The sequence below is a fragment of the Camelus ferus genome, chromosome 5 (assembly GCF_009834535.1).
Source record: "Camelus ferus isolate YT-003-E chromosome 5, BCGSAC_Cfer_1.0, whole genome shotgun sequence".
Classification (NCBI taxonomy): domain Eukaryota; kingdom Metazoa; phylum Chordata; class Mammalia; order Artiodactyla; family Camelidae; genus Camelus; species Camelus ferus.
The window spans coordinates 94,536,372-94,550,690 of record NC_045700.1 but is presented as its reverse complement, the minus strand read 5'-3'; the positions used below and the strand labels follow the sequence as shown (position 1 = coordinate 94,550,690).

The window sequence follows — 14,319 nt, the reverse complement described above, 5'->3', positions numbered from 1 at the left end:
AAAACATCATCGTTGTTTTAGGACGAGTCTGACGTGACCATGGACTGGAAAGTCACAGGATCTTGGCTCTAGTCTTGGGTCAGACGCTTACGAATTGAGACACTCTGGGAAAGGCCCACCGTCTCCCAGACACTCCTTCGTCTGTCAGATGGCGATGACAATATGCACTTGTCACGAGCTTGTGCGGATGAACTGAAATGACACTGCAGGAGAATACTTTGTAAACCTTAACATGCTCCACGATGCCGTCATTCTGACTCCGGAAGCTGAGACTGACTCTGCAAGTGCACGGTGCCACTTGTGACTCAGAGGGAAGGGACATCGAAGGCAGCCATTTGGCCACCCAGGAAGGGTGGTCCACAGGCCCCGGGGACCCTCAGCTGGACCCGCCACTCCAGAGCTTAATGCGCTGCTTCCTGGCTCTCTTCCCAGGGTAACCCCGGTGAGCCAGGGACAGACGGCCCCACAGGACCCAAAGGCATCAGAGGCCGAAGGGTAAGTTTCCCCACAGCTTGGCTGCAGGTGGAGAACCAGAACCTCTGTGGCCGCGGGGCTGAGCACTGAAAACTCCATCCCTTCTCGGCTCGCAGCCTGGCTGCAGGCTGAATGGGGTGGGAGCAGAGAGAGCCTAGGCCCTAGACGGGTGTCCTCAGGACCCCTGCAGGGCTGTCTGTGCTGGCCTCCTTTGGGCATGTTCCTCCTACAGCGAGGCCTGGAGGGCCCCGTCCTCTAACCCGTCCCGAGGGTCCCAGCCTCCAGCCCCCTCCCAGCTCGGCGCCAGGGGGACTCAGGTCTCAGAATGAGTGATATCGGAGGTCTGCGCAGACGCGTTCGGTCACGCCCACCAGACGGTGAGGAGACGGGATTTGGTGAAGTGTGCAAGGTGCTCAGCAGGGTTCCGGCTCGGAGGCGTGCTGGGCTGACGCAGGGTGGCCCTCGCCCCCCAGCAGGAACAGACCCCCTCCTAAGCTGCTCTTGGTTTTGGATTATTCCCCTTAGTGGATGTTTGCTCATCCTCTTGAGATCGCACGGAGTCTTGAATCAGCAGCTTGTGGCCTAGAAACAAGTAAAGGCTTCTAACAGTCATTTTCAGCTTAAGATATAGTTAAGATCATCGTAGTTATCCTGTTAGTTTGTTCAGTGAGGACATTCACACTTGACCCTCTACTACTGAAGGTAGAGCTTTAAAACACTGGCTTGGCCGTCCACATCCCAGGGTGAGCTAGTTAATTGTCAGTTACTGATTCTTATGCATCCAGAGGAGACTGATTAAAGGTTCTCAGGGGAGCATCTTACCTTGAACATAGGTGTGGGAGGCACATGTCCGTTTTGTTGGGGCCACTTGTCCGTATTCCTGAATTTCAGAGATGCTTAAGCTCAAAGTACGAGACTTCTCCCGGAGACGGGGGAGGAGGCCGCCTTCGCCACACTTCCTCCTGCAGGAGCTGAGAAGTTTCCGTCTTCTCACAGCTCAGCTGTATTTGCTGTGCCTTCTAGGGAAACTCAGGACCTCCAGGCATCGCCGGACAGAAGGGAGACCCTGGGTACCCAGGACCAGCTGTAAGTACCTACCTGCTTCCTGTCAAGCTGCCCGAGGGCTGGAGCCTTTCACGTGGTCCCTGAAAACTTCCACCTCCTTCCTTCACAGAGGAGGTGTCTGCATTTGTCATCATTGTTGTTTGTTTTGTTTTCGTATTTTTAAAAAACGCTTCCCTTTCTGATACCACAGTAGAGAAAAGAGCTTTGGAGATTTAGAGTAACGAGAAACTTTTAAAGCAGGTTTCACGTGGAACTATGTGTCACCTAGGGTGTATTGAAATTTGCCTTTACAAATTCCTGGTGTAGGTTTGTTTGAGGTTTGTGTAGAGGACGAATGACAGAGAACAAATTTTAATACCTCCCAATTGCATCTTGTGGAAGGGGTACAGTGCGGCAGACGGCGGTTTGGGGGTTGCTCTCTTTGGTCTACAAAACCCCCAAGGGAGCTGCCGATTCATGGTTGAAACCTCATGCTGCCCCTGCCGCCTGGGTCCTTCTGCAGTCCTTCCACACCTCTTCATTACGAAGGTCTTTGCTTCCTGGCTTGGATTTTTTCCCTGTATTGTCTCCTCACGCTGAAGTTGATGAGGTTCAGGGAAGAATGGAAAAGCTAACCCAGGAAATGGAGAATCACCCTGAGGAGGAGCGGTCAAAGGGTTCGACTGTCAGGCCCGGGGGAGGAGGCAGAGCCAGGTGTTTAAGCGAGGCAAGGCTTTAGTGGAGATGGTTAGTCGGCTGCAGCGGGAGCCGGGCAGGGCAGCCCGATGGAAAGATGCTCGCCTGCCCAGGAGGTGTCTGCGTGACCCTCAGGCGCCACACACTGGGATGAGATGCCGAGGGCAGCCACGGGCGTATCCACGGAGTGGGAATCAGCCAGGATGCTTTAGACCTGGAGCCCACAGGGTAGCTCCTGGGTGTCCCTCCTGCCACAGGAGGCGGGAGGCCAGCAGGCGAAAGGAAGCTCTTCTCACAGGAGAAGCAGCGTTTAGACTCAAGCTCAAATGCGTGATTTATGTTGATCAGTGATGAGCTTCCCGGTTTCCAGGGCGTGGGGCTACTCACCTTATGGGGGAAACACTGCTGTCTCTCTTGCTCTTTGAGCAGCGAAGTCAGACGTACAGGGAGAGCCTGTGAACCAGCAAGGCCGGGGGCCCGTCTTGTTCCTCTGTCGTGTGTCCGTGGGGTTCAGGCTGCTCCTCTGTGGGGAGCCCCGCGCCCTGTGCGTCTGCGGGCTCTCAGCCTCCCGTTCCTGTTTTGCAGGGATACAAAGGCCCCAGAGGCGACTCGATGGACGTAAGTTGCATGTGTGCTGCATGAGCCCTTGCCCTGGGAGCCGTCTGCCCACTCTCCTCACATCTTCTTTCCTTTCCTTTCTAAGCAATGTGCCCTGGTCCAGAGCATCAAGGATAAATGCCGTAAGTACACGATTTCCTGTCTGCGACACCTTTGTTCTCACACCTGGAATTCCCTCTGGGTAGACCCGGCTTTCACGCTCCTCTTTGTTTGTCTTCTAGCTTGCTGCTACGGTAAGTCGGTTCAGTCGTTCGGCTTTCTCCTGTGGAAGGAACGAGATCCTTTTCCAGTAAGTAGTTTGTCTGTGAAACTCCCCGCTTCCCACAGGGCCCCTGGAGTGCCCTGTCTTCCCGACCGAGCTGGCCTTTGCCTTGGACACGTCGGAGGGGGTCACTCAGGACACGTTCAGCCGGATGAGGGATGTGGTCTTAAAGATCGTGGGCGACCTGACCATCGCCGAGAGCAACTGCCCACGGGGGGCCCGCGTGGCCGTGGTCACCTACAACAATGAGGTGACCACGGAGATCCGCTTTGCCGACTCCAAGAAGAAGTCCGTCCTCCTGGACAAGATTAAGAACCTGCAGGTGGCCCTGACGTCCAAGCAGCAGAGCCTGGAAACCGCCATGTCCTTCGTGGCCAGAAACACGTTTAAGCGAGTGCGGAATGGATTCCTTATGAGGAAGGTGGCCGTTTTCTTCAGCAACAAACCCACGAGGGCGTCCCCGCAGCTCCGGGAGGCTGTGCTCAAGCTCTCGGATGCTGGGATCACACCCCTGTTCCTCACGAACCAGGAGGACCGCCCGCTGCTGAACGCCCTGCAGGTCTGTGTTTTGGGCGTCCGCACCACTCTCGCTGCATCTTGGGCTCTGAGAGGATGTTCAGACACACCTGTGTCCCACTTCCACCCCCCACCCCACCCAAGGAGCTTCTTGAAGCTTCTACGTGGCTCTGAACTGACTGAGAATCTCACTTGTGAGATTTCCAGAGCAGCCTGATGGCTCCGGCCCTGGATGGGCATCCAGATGCCCATGACTCATCCCCACCAGGTCCCTCCTCGCATCTTGGTGGAGACTCTCCCAGGTTGACCCTGGAGACCCACCGTCTCCTAGGGAGGTCCTCCCAACATCAGCGAGCCCAGCACCCGAACTGCGGCCCTGTCAAGCATTTCTCAGCCAGGCTGAGAAATCCAACAATTAGACAGGACTTTGAAGCAAGTGGCAAGGAAGTGCTTAGCTTCAGCGGGTGAAGCAGCGAAGTGCTTTTTTGTCATTTGCTTCAATGACTTATTTAATGGTCACGGTAATATGTGTAATAATTGGTTAATGAATCTATTAATGTTTACTCGAGCTGCCCACACGGGTGGATGCTGGGCAGGAGGGAGAGCAGCAGGCTGAGGACCAGCCGTGAGGGGGTCTGGGCTCCAGTCCCAGTCCAGCCGCCTTCTAGCGTTAAGCTGCTGAAATTAACGTGGCCACGTCACTTCCCCTTCTGTGCCCCAGACTTCTCCCCTGTTGCAGACGGAGGAGGCTGGGTGGGGGGGCGAGATGGTGCCTAACGTCCTGCCTCCCAAACTGGATCTTCTACGGCTTTACCGCTGCCCTGGCAGCAAGAGACAGTCGGATCACTGCCACCGTCTCTCAGGGTTTATTCTGCCAACTGCAGGCCAGTTTGAGCGCTGGGCTTGGGACTCCGGCTTGGGCTACCAGCCGAATGCTCCTGTAAGGAGCTCACGGATGTACGCCTCCCCTTGTGAGCGCTCAGTGACCCGGGGGCATGCGTCTTTCTTGACAGAATAGTTACAGCAAGTTCAAAAAGTTAATCATTCATTCATTCATGCGATTTAATCATTCACTGAAGGAATAATCAGTGATGGTGTCCCGGGCTCTGTGGTGGGCAGGACCTTTTGAATCTTCTGGAAGTGATTTCCTGACTTGCTCGGTGGTTACACCCCTTTGTAGACCTGGGAAGGTGGGAGAGGGATGGGGCCAACATTTGCTAGTTGCTATTATTGTTGCTATAAATAACGACAACATTTAGGTCTCCGCTGTTTGCTAGAGGCCATACCGCGCGCGTTACCTATGTTATCTGATTTAATCCTCCGAGTAACTTCATGGGGAATTTACTGTTATCTCCATTTTGCGGCTGAGGAAACTGAACCCCAGAGAAGTTAAATAGTTTTGCTTCAGGTCCAGCAGAAGGCGCAGGAGTGGGGTTTCAACTCCAGCTCACTCATTGGAAGAAGGCATACGTCTTCCTATTATAATCAGTGCCTTCCCTCCTAATGCCTCTTCTAAGAAAATGAGAAGATATGGATCTTTTGGGGGGATTTATTTCATTGATGCCACTCTAATGCATTCTCTAGCTGTACTTGAACATGGTTACTTACCACGTGTACTCCCGCTGAGCATTTCCTCTTGTTTAAACCAGATCAACAACACGGCAGTGGGGCACGCGCTTGTCCTGCCCGCGACGGGAGACCTCACGGACTTCTTGAAGAACGTCCTGACTTGTCACGTCTGCTTGGGTGAGGCGCTTCTCCAGGAGGCAGATCTGTCCAGCTGCGACTGTGCAGCATACCGTCCACAGAGAGACGTTTGAGGGGATAAGCGTCATGTGTACGAAGAGCCTGAGTTAAATGAGGATTCACAGAGCCTTGTATTTACCCCTGTAAATACTGCATAAGCAGTTTCCACACTTCAAGTGGACTCCCCAGAACAGCTTCTCTTTGATAGAGGAGTGACTAGATTTCTAGGTAATAAGGGAGAAAGTGGGCTCTGCTTGTGTTTTGACCTTGGAGCCCAGAATTTAATTATTTGACTGTGACTTTCTGGAACACATTCCTTCAAGGAGTGGCAAAGAAGTAAAAAGAATTCTTTTCTTTTCTCCCTCTTCTCTTCCTCCCTCCCCTCTCCCCTCCCCTCCATCCCACCTCCCCTTCTCTCTTCTCCCTCCCTCTCTGCCGATGGTGTAGGTTACTAACACGGATTTCAGCTTACTGATCTGTTTCCTCTAGTAAGTGCTGGGTGATGAAAACTGAGATGTGGCCCCAGCGATGTCAGCAAGGTGTAAATCACTTTCTATACGATGTGACCGTTCTCGTTGCCCCCGACCCCTGTGAACGGATGTGCAGTGTCTCGCTGCGGGAGTCACAGAGTAAACGGGCCACCATGCTTCTTTCCAGACATCTGCAACATCGACCCCTCCTGTGGATTTGGCAGCTGGAAGCCTGCCTTCAGGGACCGGAGAGCAGCGGGCAGCGATGTGGACATCGACATGGCTTTCATCTTAGATAGCTCTGAGTCCACCACGCCGTTCCAGTTCAACGAGATGAAGAAGTACATAGGGTACCTGGTCAGACAGCTGGACGTGAGCCCAGACCCCAGGGCCTCCCAGCACTTTGCCAGGGTGGCGGTCGTGCAGCACGCGCCCTACGAGTCCGCGGGCAACGCCAGCGTGCCGCCCGTGAAGGTGGAATTCTCCCTGACGGACTACAGCTCCAAGGAGAAGCTGGTGGCCTTTCTCAGCAGCAGGATGACCCAGCTGCAGGGGACCAGGGCCCTGGGCAGCGCCATCGACTACACTGTCGAGAACGTCTTTGAAAGTGCACCCAACCCACGGGACCTGAAGATCGTGGTCCTGATGCTGACGGGCGAGGTGCCGAAGCAGCAGCTGGAGGAGGCCCAGAGAGCCATCTTGCAGGCCAAGTGCAAGGGGTACTTCTTCGTGATCCTGGGCATCGGGAGGAAGGTGAATAGCAAGGAGGTGTATGGTTTCGCCAGCGAGCCGAACGACGTCTTCTTCAAACTCGTGGACAAGTCGACCGAGCTCAACGAGGAGCCGCTGCTGCGCTTCGGGAGGCTGCTGCCCTCCTTCGTCAGCAGTGAGTCCTGGTGCACTCGGCTCCCAGGGCAGGGCCACGGGCCTGGGGGGGGGCCACGGGCGTGGGGGGGCCACAGGCCTGGGGGGCCACGGGCGTGGGGGCCACGGCTGCTGTGCTGAGCTTGGCCTGTTCATTCCCACCGCGTCCCAGACACACTGTGAGGAGCCGGGGTTGGCAGTAGACACAGATGGGAGTCCTGTCCTTGTTCACTCGTTTATTCAACCAAACTTGGCCAGGGACCTCCCAGCCATGCTGTGTGCCTGGGAGTTTCCGGTCCAGGTGGGCAAAGGGGTCAAGTGCACATTTATTATGCATGACATAACGTGCTGCTGCGTCATACTGAAGTGTGCCCTGACGGGGCATCAGGGAAGCTTCTAGAAGGCACCATTGGTCTGGGCTTAGCTGCCAACCCCAGGCTTGAAACCTCTGGACCTTTGCCCACATGGCTCTGCCTCCTGGAAATGTTCTCCACCCCCTTGCTTTAGCAGCAAATCCACCTTCATCTTCAAAAATTACCCCCAGTTGCCCTGTTCACCGTGGATGGTCCCCACACCCAGGGCTTGCTCTTCTTTAACCTGGTACTGGCCTCACCACAGCTGCTCCATGGCTTGTTGGTCAGTCCTTGGTGGGTCTGTGGTCCCAGGACACCACACGTCCCGGAGAAGGTGTATCATTTGCCACCACTTTCTCCAGAGTCAGCGCAGGAAAGCATTGGACAAACGAGGGAGATTTATAAAGGATGAACTGCCCCCTCCCTCCAAAATTTTAAGGAAAAAAATACAAAGCAGAGGTGGGCCAGCAAGTTCATGCAGGGCCACGATGACTGTCCACAGAAGGTTAAAAACAAAAGCGTTGTTAAACAGCACTGAGAAAGTGCTGAAAGTAATTGGATTGTAATTTGATGTTCAAGAGTTTGGAACCTGTTACACTCTACACTTGATTTTTCTTCTCTTCCTGTCTCCCTGTCACACTGAGTAAGTGTTAACGTTTAACCTAATTACCCAAATATTGCCAAACAGAAGTTATTGGCTGAAGATGTCTTATGGATCAAGTACCATTGTACTTAATGTCTTAAATCACTGGGCTTAAGTTGTCTGGAAGGATTAATTAATTCAACAAATTTTTACAGGCTCCCTGCTATATGATGCATTTAACTCATTAGCAGATTAATTTTAATTTGTATGTGATTCATATGCCCTTAAAATACTTTTCTCTCTGTTTTTCTCTAGGTAAAAATGCTTTTTATCTGTCCCCAGATATCAGGAAACAGTGTGATTGGTTCCAAGGGGACCAACAGGCAAAGAATCTTGTGAAGTTTGGTCACAAACAAGTGTAAGTGATCATAATAATTGTCTCAGAAATTCTAGTGCTAGAGGGACAGCAGGGGTCCTCCAACCAACCAGTGCCTAATGTTATGGGGTGAGGATGTTGGAATCCAGACAGCATGATTTCCCAAAGGTCAGATGGGCCACTCTTTTCAAAGAATCTGTTGTATCTGTTAGCTTTTGCTGTGTAACAAGCTACCTGAAACGTAGTGGATCAACACAACAACTATTAATTTAATTTGCAATTCTGTGGGGTAGCTGTTTCTACCTGGGTTCAGCTGAGCAGTTCTTGTGGGCTCTGCTGAGCTCACTGATATATTTGTGGTCAGCTGCTGGTCAACTGTGGACTGTGGTCCAGGATGGCTTTACATGGATAGCTCATCTCTGCTCTCTGTGGGCTCTCATTCTCCGGAGGCGAGCCTGGGTCTGTGCACAAGGAGACTGGGCAGGGGTTCATGAGAGAAGGTGGATGTGTGCAAGGCCTCATGAGGTCTAGGCTAGAGTTGGCGCACACTTACTTCTGCCGTGTTCTATTGGCCAAAGCATGTCTGAAGCCAGCCTAGCTGGATTCAAGAGTAGGGAGCTGGACTTTTGGGGAGTGCCAGCCACATCGTGTTTGTAAAGGGTGTGGGCACAGAGGGATAGGCCATTGGGGCCATATGCCTGAACAGGCTACTGAACTGGTGTGAAATGATTTCATATAGAAGGACCGGGCACACTAAGCAGAAGTGGACTCTGAATCTTCCTAAAATGATGGATGCTGTGATAGCACAGGTGGTGGTGGTGCCGAGGCAACATGCGTGTTCTCCTAGGAAGACCGCTGAGAGCACCAGGGGACGGGGGGAAGGGCTGCAGTGCCCACGGTGATGCTGGCTGCCTGGCACACGCTCAGTGGCCTTATGTCCAGCACCACCTTTGATGCCTACTCCAGGAGCAGAGAGGAGGGCAGTGTGGCCGTGTGCCAGAAGGCTGGACAAGGGGGACATGGCGGCAGAAACTGAGCTCAGGCAATGTGCCAGCAATTTGTGCTGCTCAAGTGAAAGCCATAGAGTGTCACGCTTTGGGGCGGCGGGGGTTCTGACGGCTGCATCCAGATGCAAAGCCGATTTGAATGACCCTTGAACAGTGACGAGCTGGCTCCCTCCTGGCTGACGTCCAGGTGGGGAAAGGAGGCCCGCCTCTTCCTACCGCGCACGCTTCTGTCTCCCGCCTCTTGGGTCCCCAGAGGGAAGGCTTCACGTCTCCGCCCAGCAAGCTGGAAACCCTCTCCAGGCGGCCGTGCCCCTTGTCTGCTGCTGTGCGGCTAGACTGCTTGATCCAGGCCCACTGGTTCCATCTTTCTTGCCCTTTATTATCTTTATAATTTCTCTTGAACATTCTCTAAAATTGGCTTAACTTTGGGAAAACAGAATGAACCAAGCAACGTATAGTATTTGAAGTTTTATGATGCCAACTTGAAAATACACTGCACACAGTGTGTATACAGCCTGACACACCTATACAATAATGACTGAAATGCTCACCTCAGGGCAAGGCGCAAACACAGGTGGGCCTGTGCCACATGCCTGCTGGTTATGCCAGTGCTCTCCTCAGGGGTTCGCAATAAATCAAGAGCTTGTGGGAAAAAGAACCCCACAAACACCAATTACAATACAAACACAAGTACACAGTACGCCCTGGGAGGGAGCGTATGTCGACTTTATAATTTTCCAGCTCAACACAGAATTTTGTTGAGTGGATACTTTATTATAATGAAGGTAGCTCTTAACAGATTTTACTTCATTTTGGGTGTGTGTGTTTCAGTTGGTCAATTTTTATAATCAGAGCATTATTCAAATATTATTTAACTTTTACTATTTATTAGTGTCAATAATAAATATTAACACATTATTTATTTTTGTTTCTTTACTCTCTCCTTGCTTTTATTTTATGAACTGAAAGTAAGGTGTCAGGTATATTTATAGTACAACAGAGGCTTCACTTTTAATAAATTTATTTTTATATGCTGTTCAATACCTTTCTGTGGCACAGACCTTAAAAAGAAAGAATTTAACATGTGCAATATTATATGTGCTATGTGAAAGCTCCTGCATGCGTCTTGGTGGGACAGCAAATTTTGCACAGTGCACGGAGTTATGCCTTCGTCTGTTTTAGGCAGGGGCAAAAACATGTACAAATTGAAATAATATTTAATATGTTTTAACAGAAGTGTTCCAAATAATGTTACCTCAAGTCCTACGTCCAAACCAATGACCACAACGAAGCCAGTGACCACTGCAGAACCAGAGACCACCACCACCAAACCAGTAGCTGTTGTCAACCTGCCGGCCTCAAAGCCAGCCTCCGTGAGACCCGTGGCTGAAAGACCCATGGCTGGGAAATCTGAGGCTGCAAAGCCGGAGGCCATCAAACCCATGGCCACCAAGCCCGAGGCCACCAAGCCGGTGGCCACCAAGCCTGAGGCCACTAAGCCCGTGGCCGCCAAGCCTGAGGCCAGTAAGCCCATGGCCACCAAGCCTGAAGCCACTAGGCCTGTGGCCCCCAAGCCTGAGGCCGCTAAACTCGTGGCCGCCAAGCCCGAGGCTGCGAAGACGGCCACTGTCAGACCTGCAGTGGTGGCAGCGAAGCCCGCAGCAGGAAAGCCAGCTTCAGTCAGACCCCCTGCCGCTGCCAGACCTGGGCTTGCCAAGCCCGAGGCCCCTAGGCCTCTGGTAGCTAAATCAGCTGCTGCCAAGCCGGCCACTGCTAAGCCCGTGGGTAAGAAAGCCACTGACTCATGACGTCCTCATTTACTGTGTCCCGGGCCTGTCCCTCAGAGCCTGTTTACCAAGCAGTCCAAACAAAGTCCTTGAGCTGGGATTTGCCATCTAGGGGATGTATTTTGGAAGGTGCTGGTTTGAGCATGGAATTGCCAAACCACTGCTCTTTTTCTATGTTAGGAAGCAATCTTCCTCTTCCCCGCTGCGGGACTGGTGAGCTCCCTGCAAAGAGCAGATGAAGTGAGCCCCCAGCCCCTGCTGCCTCCGCCCTCCCACTCCGACCACCCCAGCCTGCGTCGGGGTGAGCGCAGAACGGCTCATTCTCTCTGCGATGGCAGCAGACAGCCACCACCAGCCATCTCTCCTGGAAATGCCACTGTCTTAAGCTAAAAGGATGAGTTTTAAGTGGACGAGGGTTTTAGACCCTATCGAGGGAGTGAGAGAGAAAGAAAAAGCCTGTTGTTAGGCTCTCAGGCAGAAGCAGATGTTTCTTTGCTTGGGGTCTGGGGCCAGACCCACCTCCCTAAGGATGATCCCAGAAGGTCTGGGTGGAGCTTTGTAATTGCAAACTTCACCCCTGCTGGGAGCACAGGCCCCAGGATGAGGGTCCTGAGCCTCGTGCTGTGGCAATATTGGGGTGGGGGGTAATTTAACACTAAACAAACTGAACCATGAGCCGCTGGGGAGGACATGTTCCAGGCCGAGTTAGATTCTGGGCAGGGCCTGGGGGGATGCGGGCTTCAGGGCAGTGTGCTATTTTTATCTTTATCTCAAGACCCTAGAAGATTCTGTAGAGCCACAAACCATACAGAAGAGCGAAGGCAGGAGGTATGTGCTCATGAAAAAGAGGCAATTGTCTTCATTTTATGAACACAGAGAAAGCAGAGATTCCTTTAAAAAAAACCTTACGTCATACCCTGAAGTTTCATGATATATATTCAACAGGTTTTATGTTACGGGGCTCATTCTGTTATTCGAACACTTCAGATTAGCACCCTGGACCATGTGTTTTTAAAATATCTCCTTAATAAGAGATATTTTCAATAGAAAAAAAAGGTAGGTAGATACCTTGCTGATGAGTAAGCAGAGTTTCGATCACTGTGAGTTTCATGTTTCATGCCGGCCGGTAGGCACCACCTCGGCATTTCTTAGGACCTTGAATGAGAAATGAGTTCCCCGCCTTACCTGAATTTCAGATCAGCTGTCTGCTGACACGTCGCTGTGAGATTTCATCTCTGACCTGTATGTTGCAGTCACTGAGGGTTTTGGTTTTTTTTCTCATTCTGTTCTTCCAGTTAAGGCACCCCGAGAGGTCCAGGTGTCCGAGGTCACAGAGAACAGCGCCAGACTCCGCTGGGAGAGGCCCGAGCCCCCCAGTGCTTATTTTTATGACCTCATCGTCACCTCGGCCCACGACCAGTCCCTGGTTCTGAGGCAGAACCTCACGGCCACGGACCGCGCCATCGGGGGTCTTCTCGCCGGGCAGACATACCACGTGACGGTCGTCTGCTACCTGAGGTCTCAGGTCAGAGCCACCTACCAAGGCAGCTTCAGCACAAGTAAGTGTGCGGTCAGTTTAAGGAAAGCGGGCACCTGTCTCTGCGTGGGATATAAACGGGGGCAGAAAGCGGATGATTCTTAGTCACTGACCTTGTTCTGAGTCAGCAACAAGGTTAAGTCGAAGTCCTGGGTGTGTTGGTTGCACCTGACTTTATAAATTAGCAAAATGGAAAGTAGGGTTCCTAGTGAACTGTTGCCCTGCCTTTGGGGTCCTGGCTTCTTTACGGAGGAAACACCAGAGCCATCTGGCCTGAGCGCAGCCCCTATGCTGGGAGGAAGAAATATACCCACGCAACCAGTGGGTCTCAGCTGCTCACCGCGTCCCTGTGTCAGAAGCGTGTTCCGTGTTCAGTGAACAGAAAACACTGCGGAGTCACTGGCTGCTTTAGGAGTAACTGAGGAGTCCATTAAGTCTCAGTGTCCCAGGGGCCGCGGGACGTCCACAGCCACTGTAGAAAGGCCATCAGCGCTTCCCCCACCCTGGTCCACCGGCTCGGGCTCTGCCCTCAGCTGTGCTGGCTCTGGGCTCCTCCGCTGCCCTGAGGCCTGCTTCCAGGTCTCCCTTAGTCACTCATCCCGCCTCTTCTAAGTCCTTGACATGCCCCCTCCCCACCCCCTCCACTCCCCCTCCCGCCCCAGTTCACCTTGACCCCTGCTGCCCCCAGGGGCGCGGGCGGGGCTGGGGGCGGTCTCATCGATGGGCCAGGCCAGCATTCTTCAGACCGAGGAGCTGTGGCTGAGGAAAGGGGGTTCCCGTCAGTCACCAAACAATCTCTGAGGTCAGGAGTCCAAAGACCCTGCGATCCCAGGGCGCTGTTTTCTTGGATGGAAGCAGAAAGGTTTTGCAGGAAATGAGTGGATTTGTTCAAGTTGAGATTCCTCCGTTTCCTTGCTGAGAGGACTTGGCGGTGCAGGCCACAGGCGCGTGGGGTGAGAGACACCTCCTGGCTCTCCGGGTTCCGGTGGTCCTCCCTTGTGTGCAGCGTGACCCAGGCAGGCCCCCAGCCCCGGGTTCCCAAGCCCTTCCCTTCCGGGGCTGCCTGCTAGTTGCATGTCTCTTTCTTCTCTAGAGAAAACTCAGCCATCACCTCCGCAGACAGTGAAGCTGGCGTCCAGTTCCACCATCAACCTCATGGTGAGCAGAGACCCGTTGGCTGCGGGTGAAACAGGTGAGTTGTGGAGACGCCGGGCGCACCGGCAGCACTAGGAGAGCATCCTCCCAGGGGGCTGGGAGCCCTGGCAGTCTTGTGCTCAGTCGTCTGCTGGGGCTCTGATCCTCAGACCAGCCGGGCTCGGCGGAGAAGGCCCCCGGCTGGCTCTGCGCGGCCCAGCGCGGTCTTACTCTGCGCAGTCCAGGTTCCAGGTGGGACTCACCTGGCCTGTCACCAGGTGCGCAGAAGCAGTTGGACGAGAGCGGCTGTGGCCAGGAGTTCTCGTGTCCCTTAGTCATTTCCCCTGTGCCTTGTTTTAGGATTAGAGTTGATTTGTGGTCTGTGATGCAGCAAAGAGTAGGGTTTCATCCACCCAGTGATTTAATCTAATAAAAAATTGTTTAGAGGAACACAAGACAACTCAGACTGGACTCCATGAAATACGTGGGTTTGGAAGGGACCCATGGGATCGATGTCCCGGTCCCAATTTCCTAAGCACACACCCTGGCTCAGTCTGTCCTACCCTTCTCCCCGTGCCTGAGCCCCAGTGTGTGCACATTTTTTGTTAAATCAGTGGCAGGTTAGACGTGTTGCTGGAACTGGCAGCTGCTTTTGTGCCCGGGCGGCGGAGCTCTGGGAGATCTGTAATCTCTCAGTCAGCAGAACATGAGCTACGATTATTGATCCGTGAGAAACCGGTTGATGAAATAGTCGGTGTGCGTTGCTTAAGAGTTTCCTGCCAAAGACACTGGTACCAATATCCAAAGTCAGAAGCCCCGTGGTTATTTAGATACGTTATTGTTTTATAGACC

General features: G+C 53.0%; 1 protein-coding gene across 9 annotated transcripts in view; it reads left to right on the top strand.

Moving 5' to 3' along the window:
• COL6A3 (collagen type VI alpha 3 chain) overlaps positions 1-14,319 on the top strand; it is an 82,156-nt gene that overhangs the window by 58,763 nt on the left and 9,074 nt on the right. For 8 of the 9 annotated variants that reach the window (XM_032480570.1, XM_032480574.1, XM_032480576.1 and 5 more), the window contains 12 exons: positions 433-495; positions 1,498-1,560; positions 2,800-2,832; positions 2,918-2,954; positions 3,054-3,065; positions 3,160-3,653; positions 5,260-5,356; positions 6,014-6,712; positions 7,942-8,044; positions 10,244-10,794; positions 12,092-12,355; positions 13,427-13,525. In XM_032480570.1, coding sequence (XP_032336461.1) covers positions 433-495; positions 1,498-1,560; positions 2,800-2,832; positions 2,918-2,954; positions 3,054-3,065; positions 3,160-3,653; positions 5,260-5,356; positions 6,014-6,712; positions 7,942-8,044; positions 10,244-10,794; positions 12,092-12,355; positions 13,427-13,525 — 2,515 coding nt within the window. The remainder of the gene's footprint in view (positions 1-432; positions 496-1,497; positions 1,561-2,799; positions 2,833-2,917; positions 2,955-3,053; positions 3,066-3,159; positions 3,654-5,259; positions 5,357-6,013; positions 6,713-7,941; positions 8,045-10,243; positions 10,795-12,091; positions 12,356-13,426; positions 13,526-14,319) is intronic. The other variant, XM_032480569.1, reaches the window with a different exon arrangement.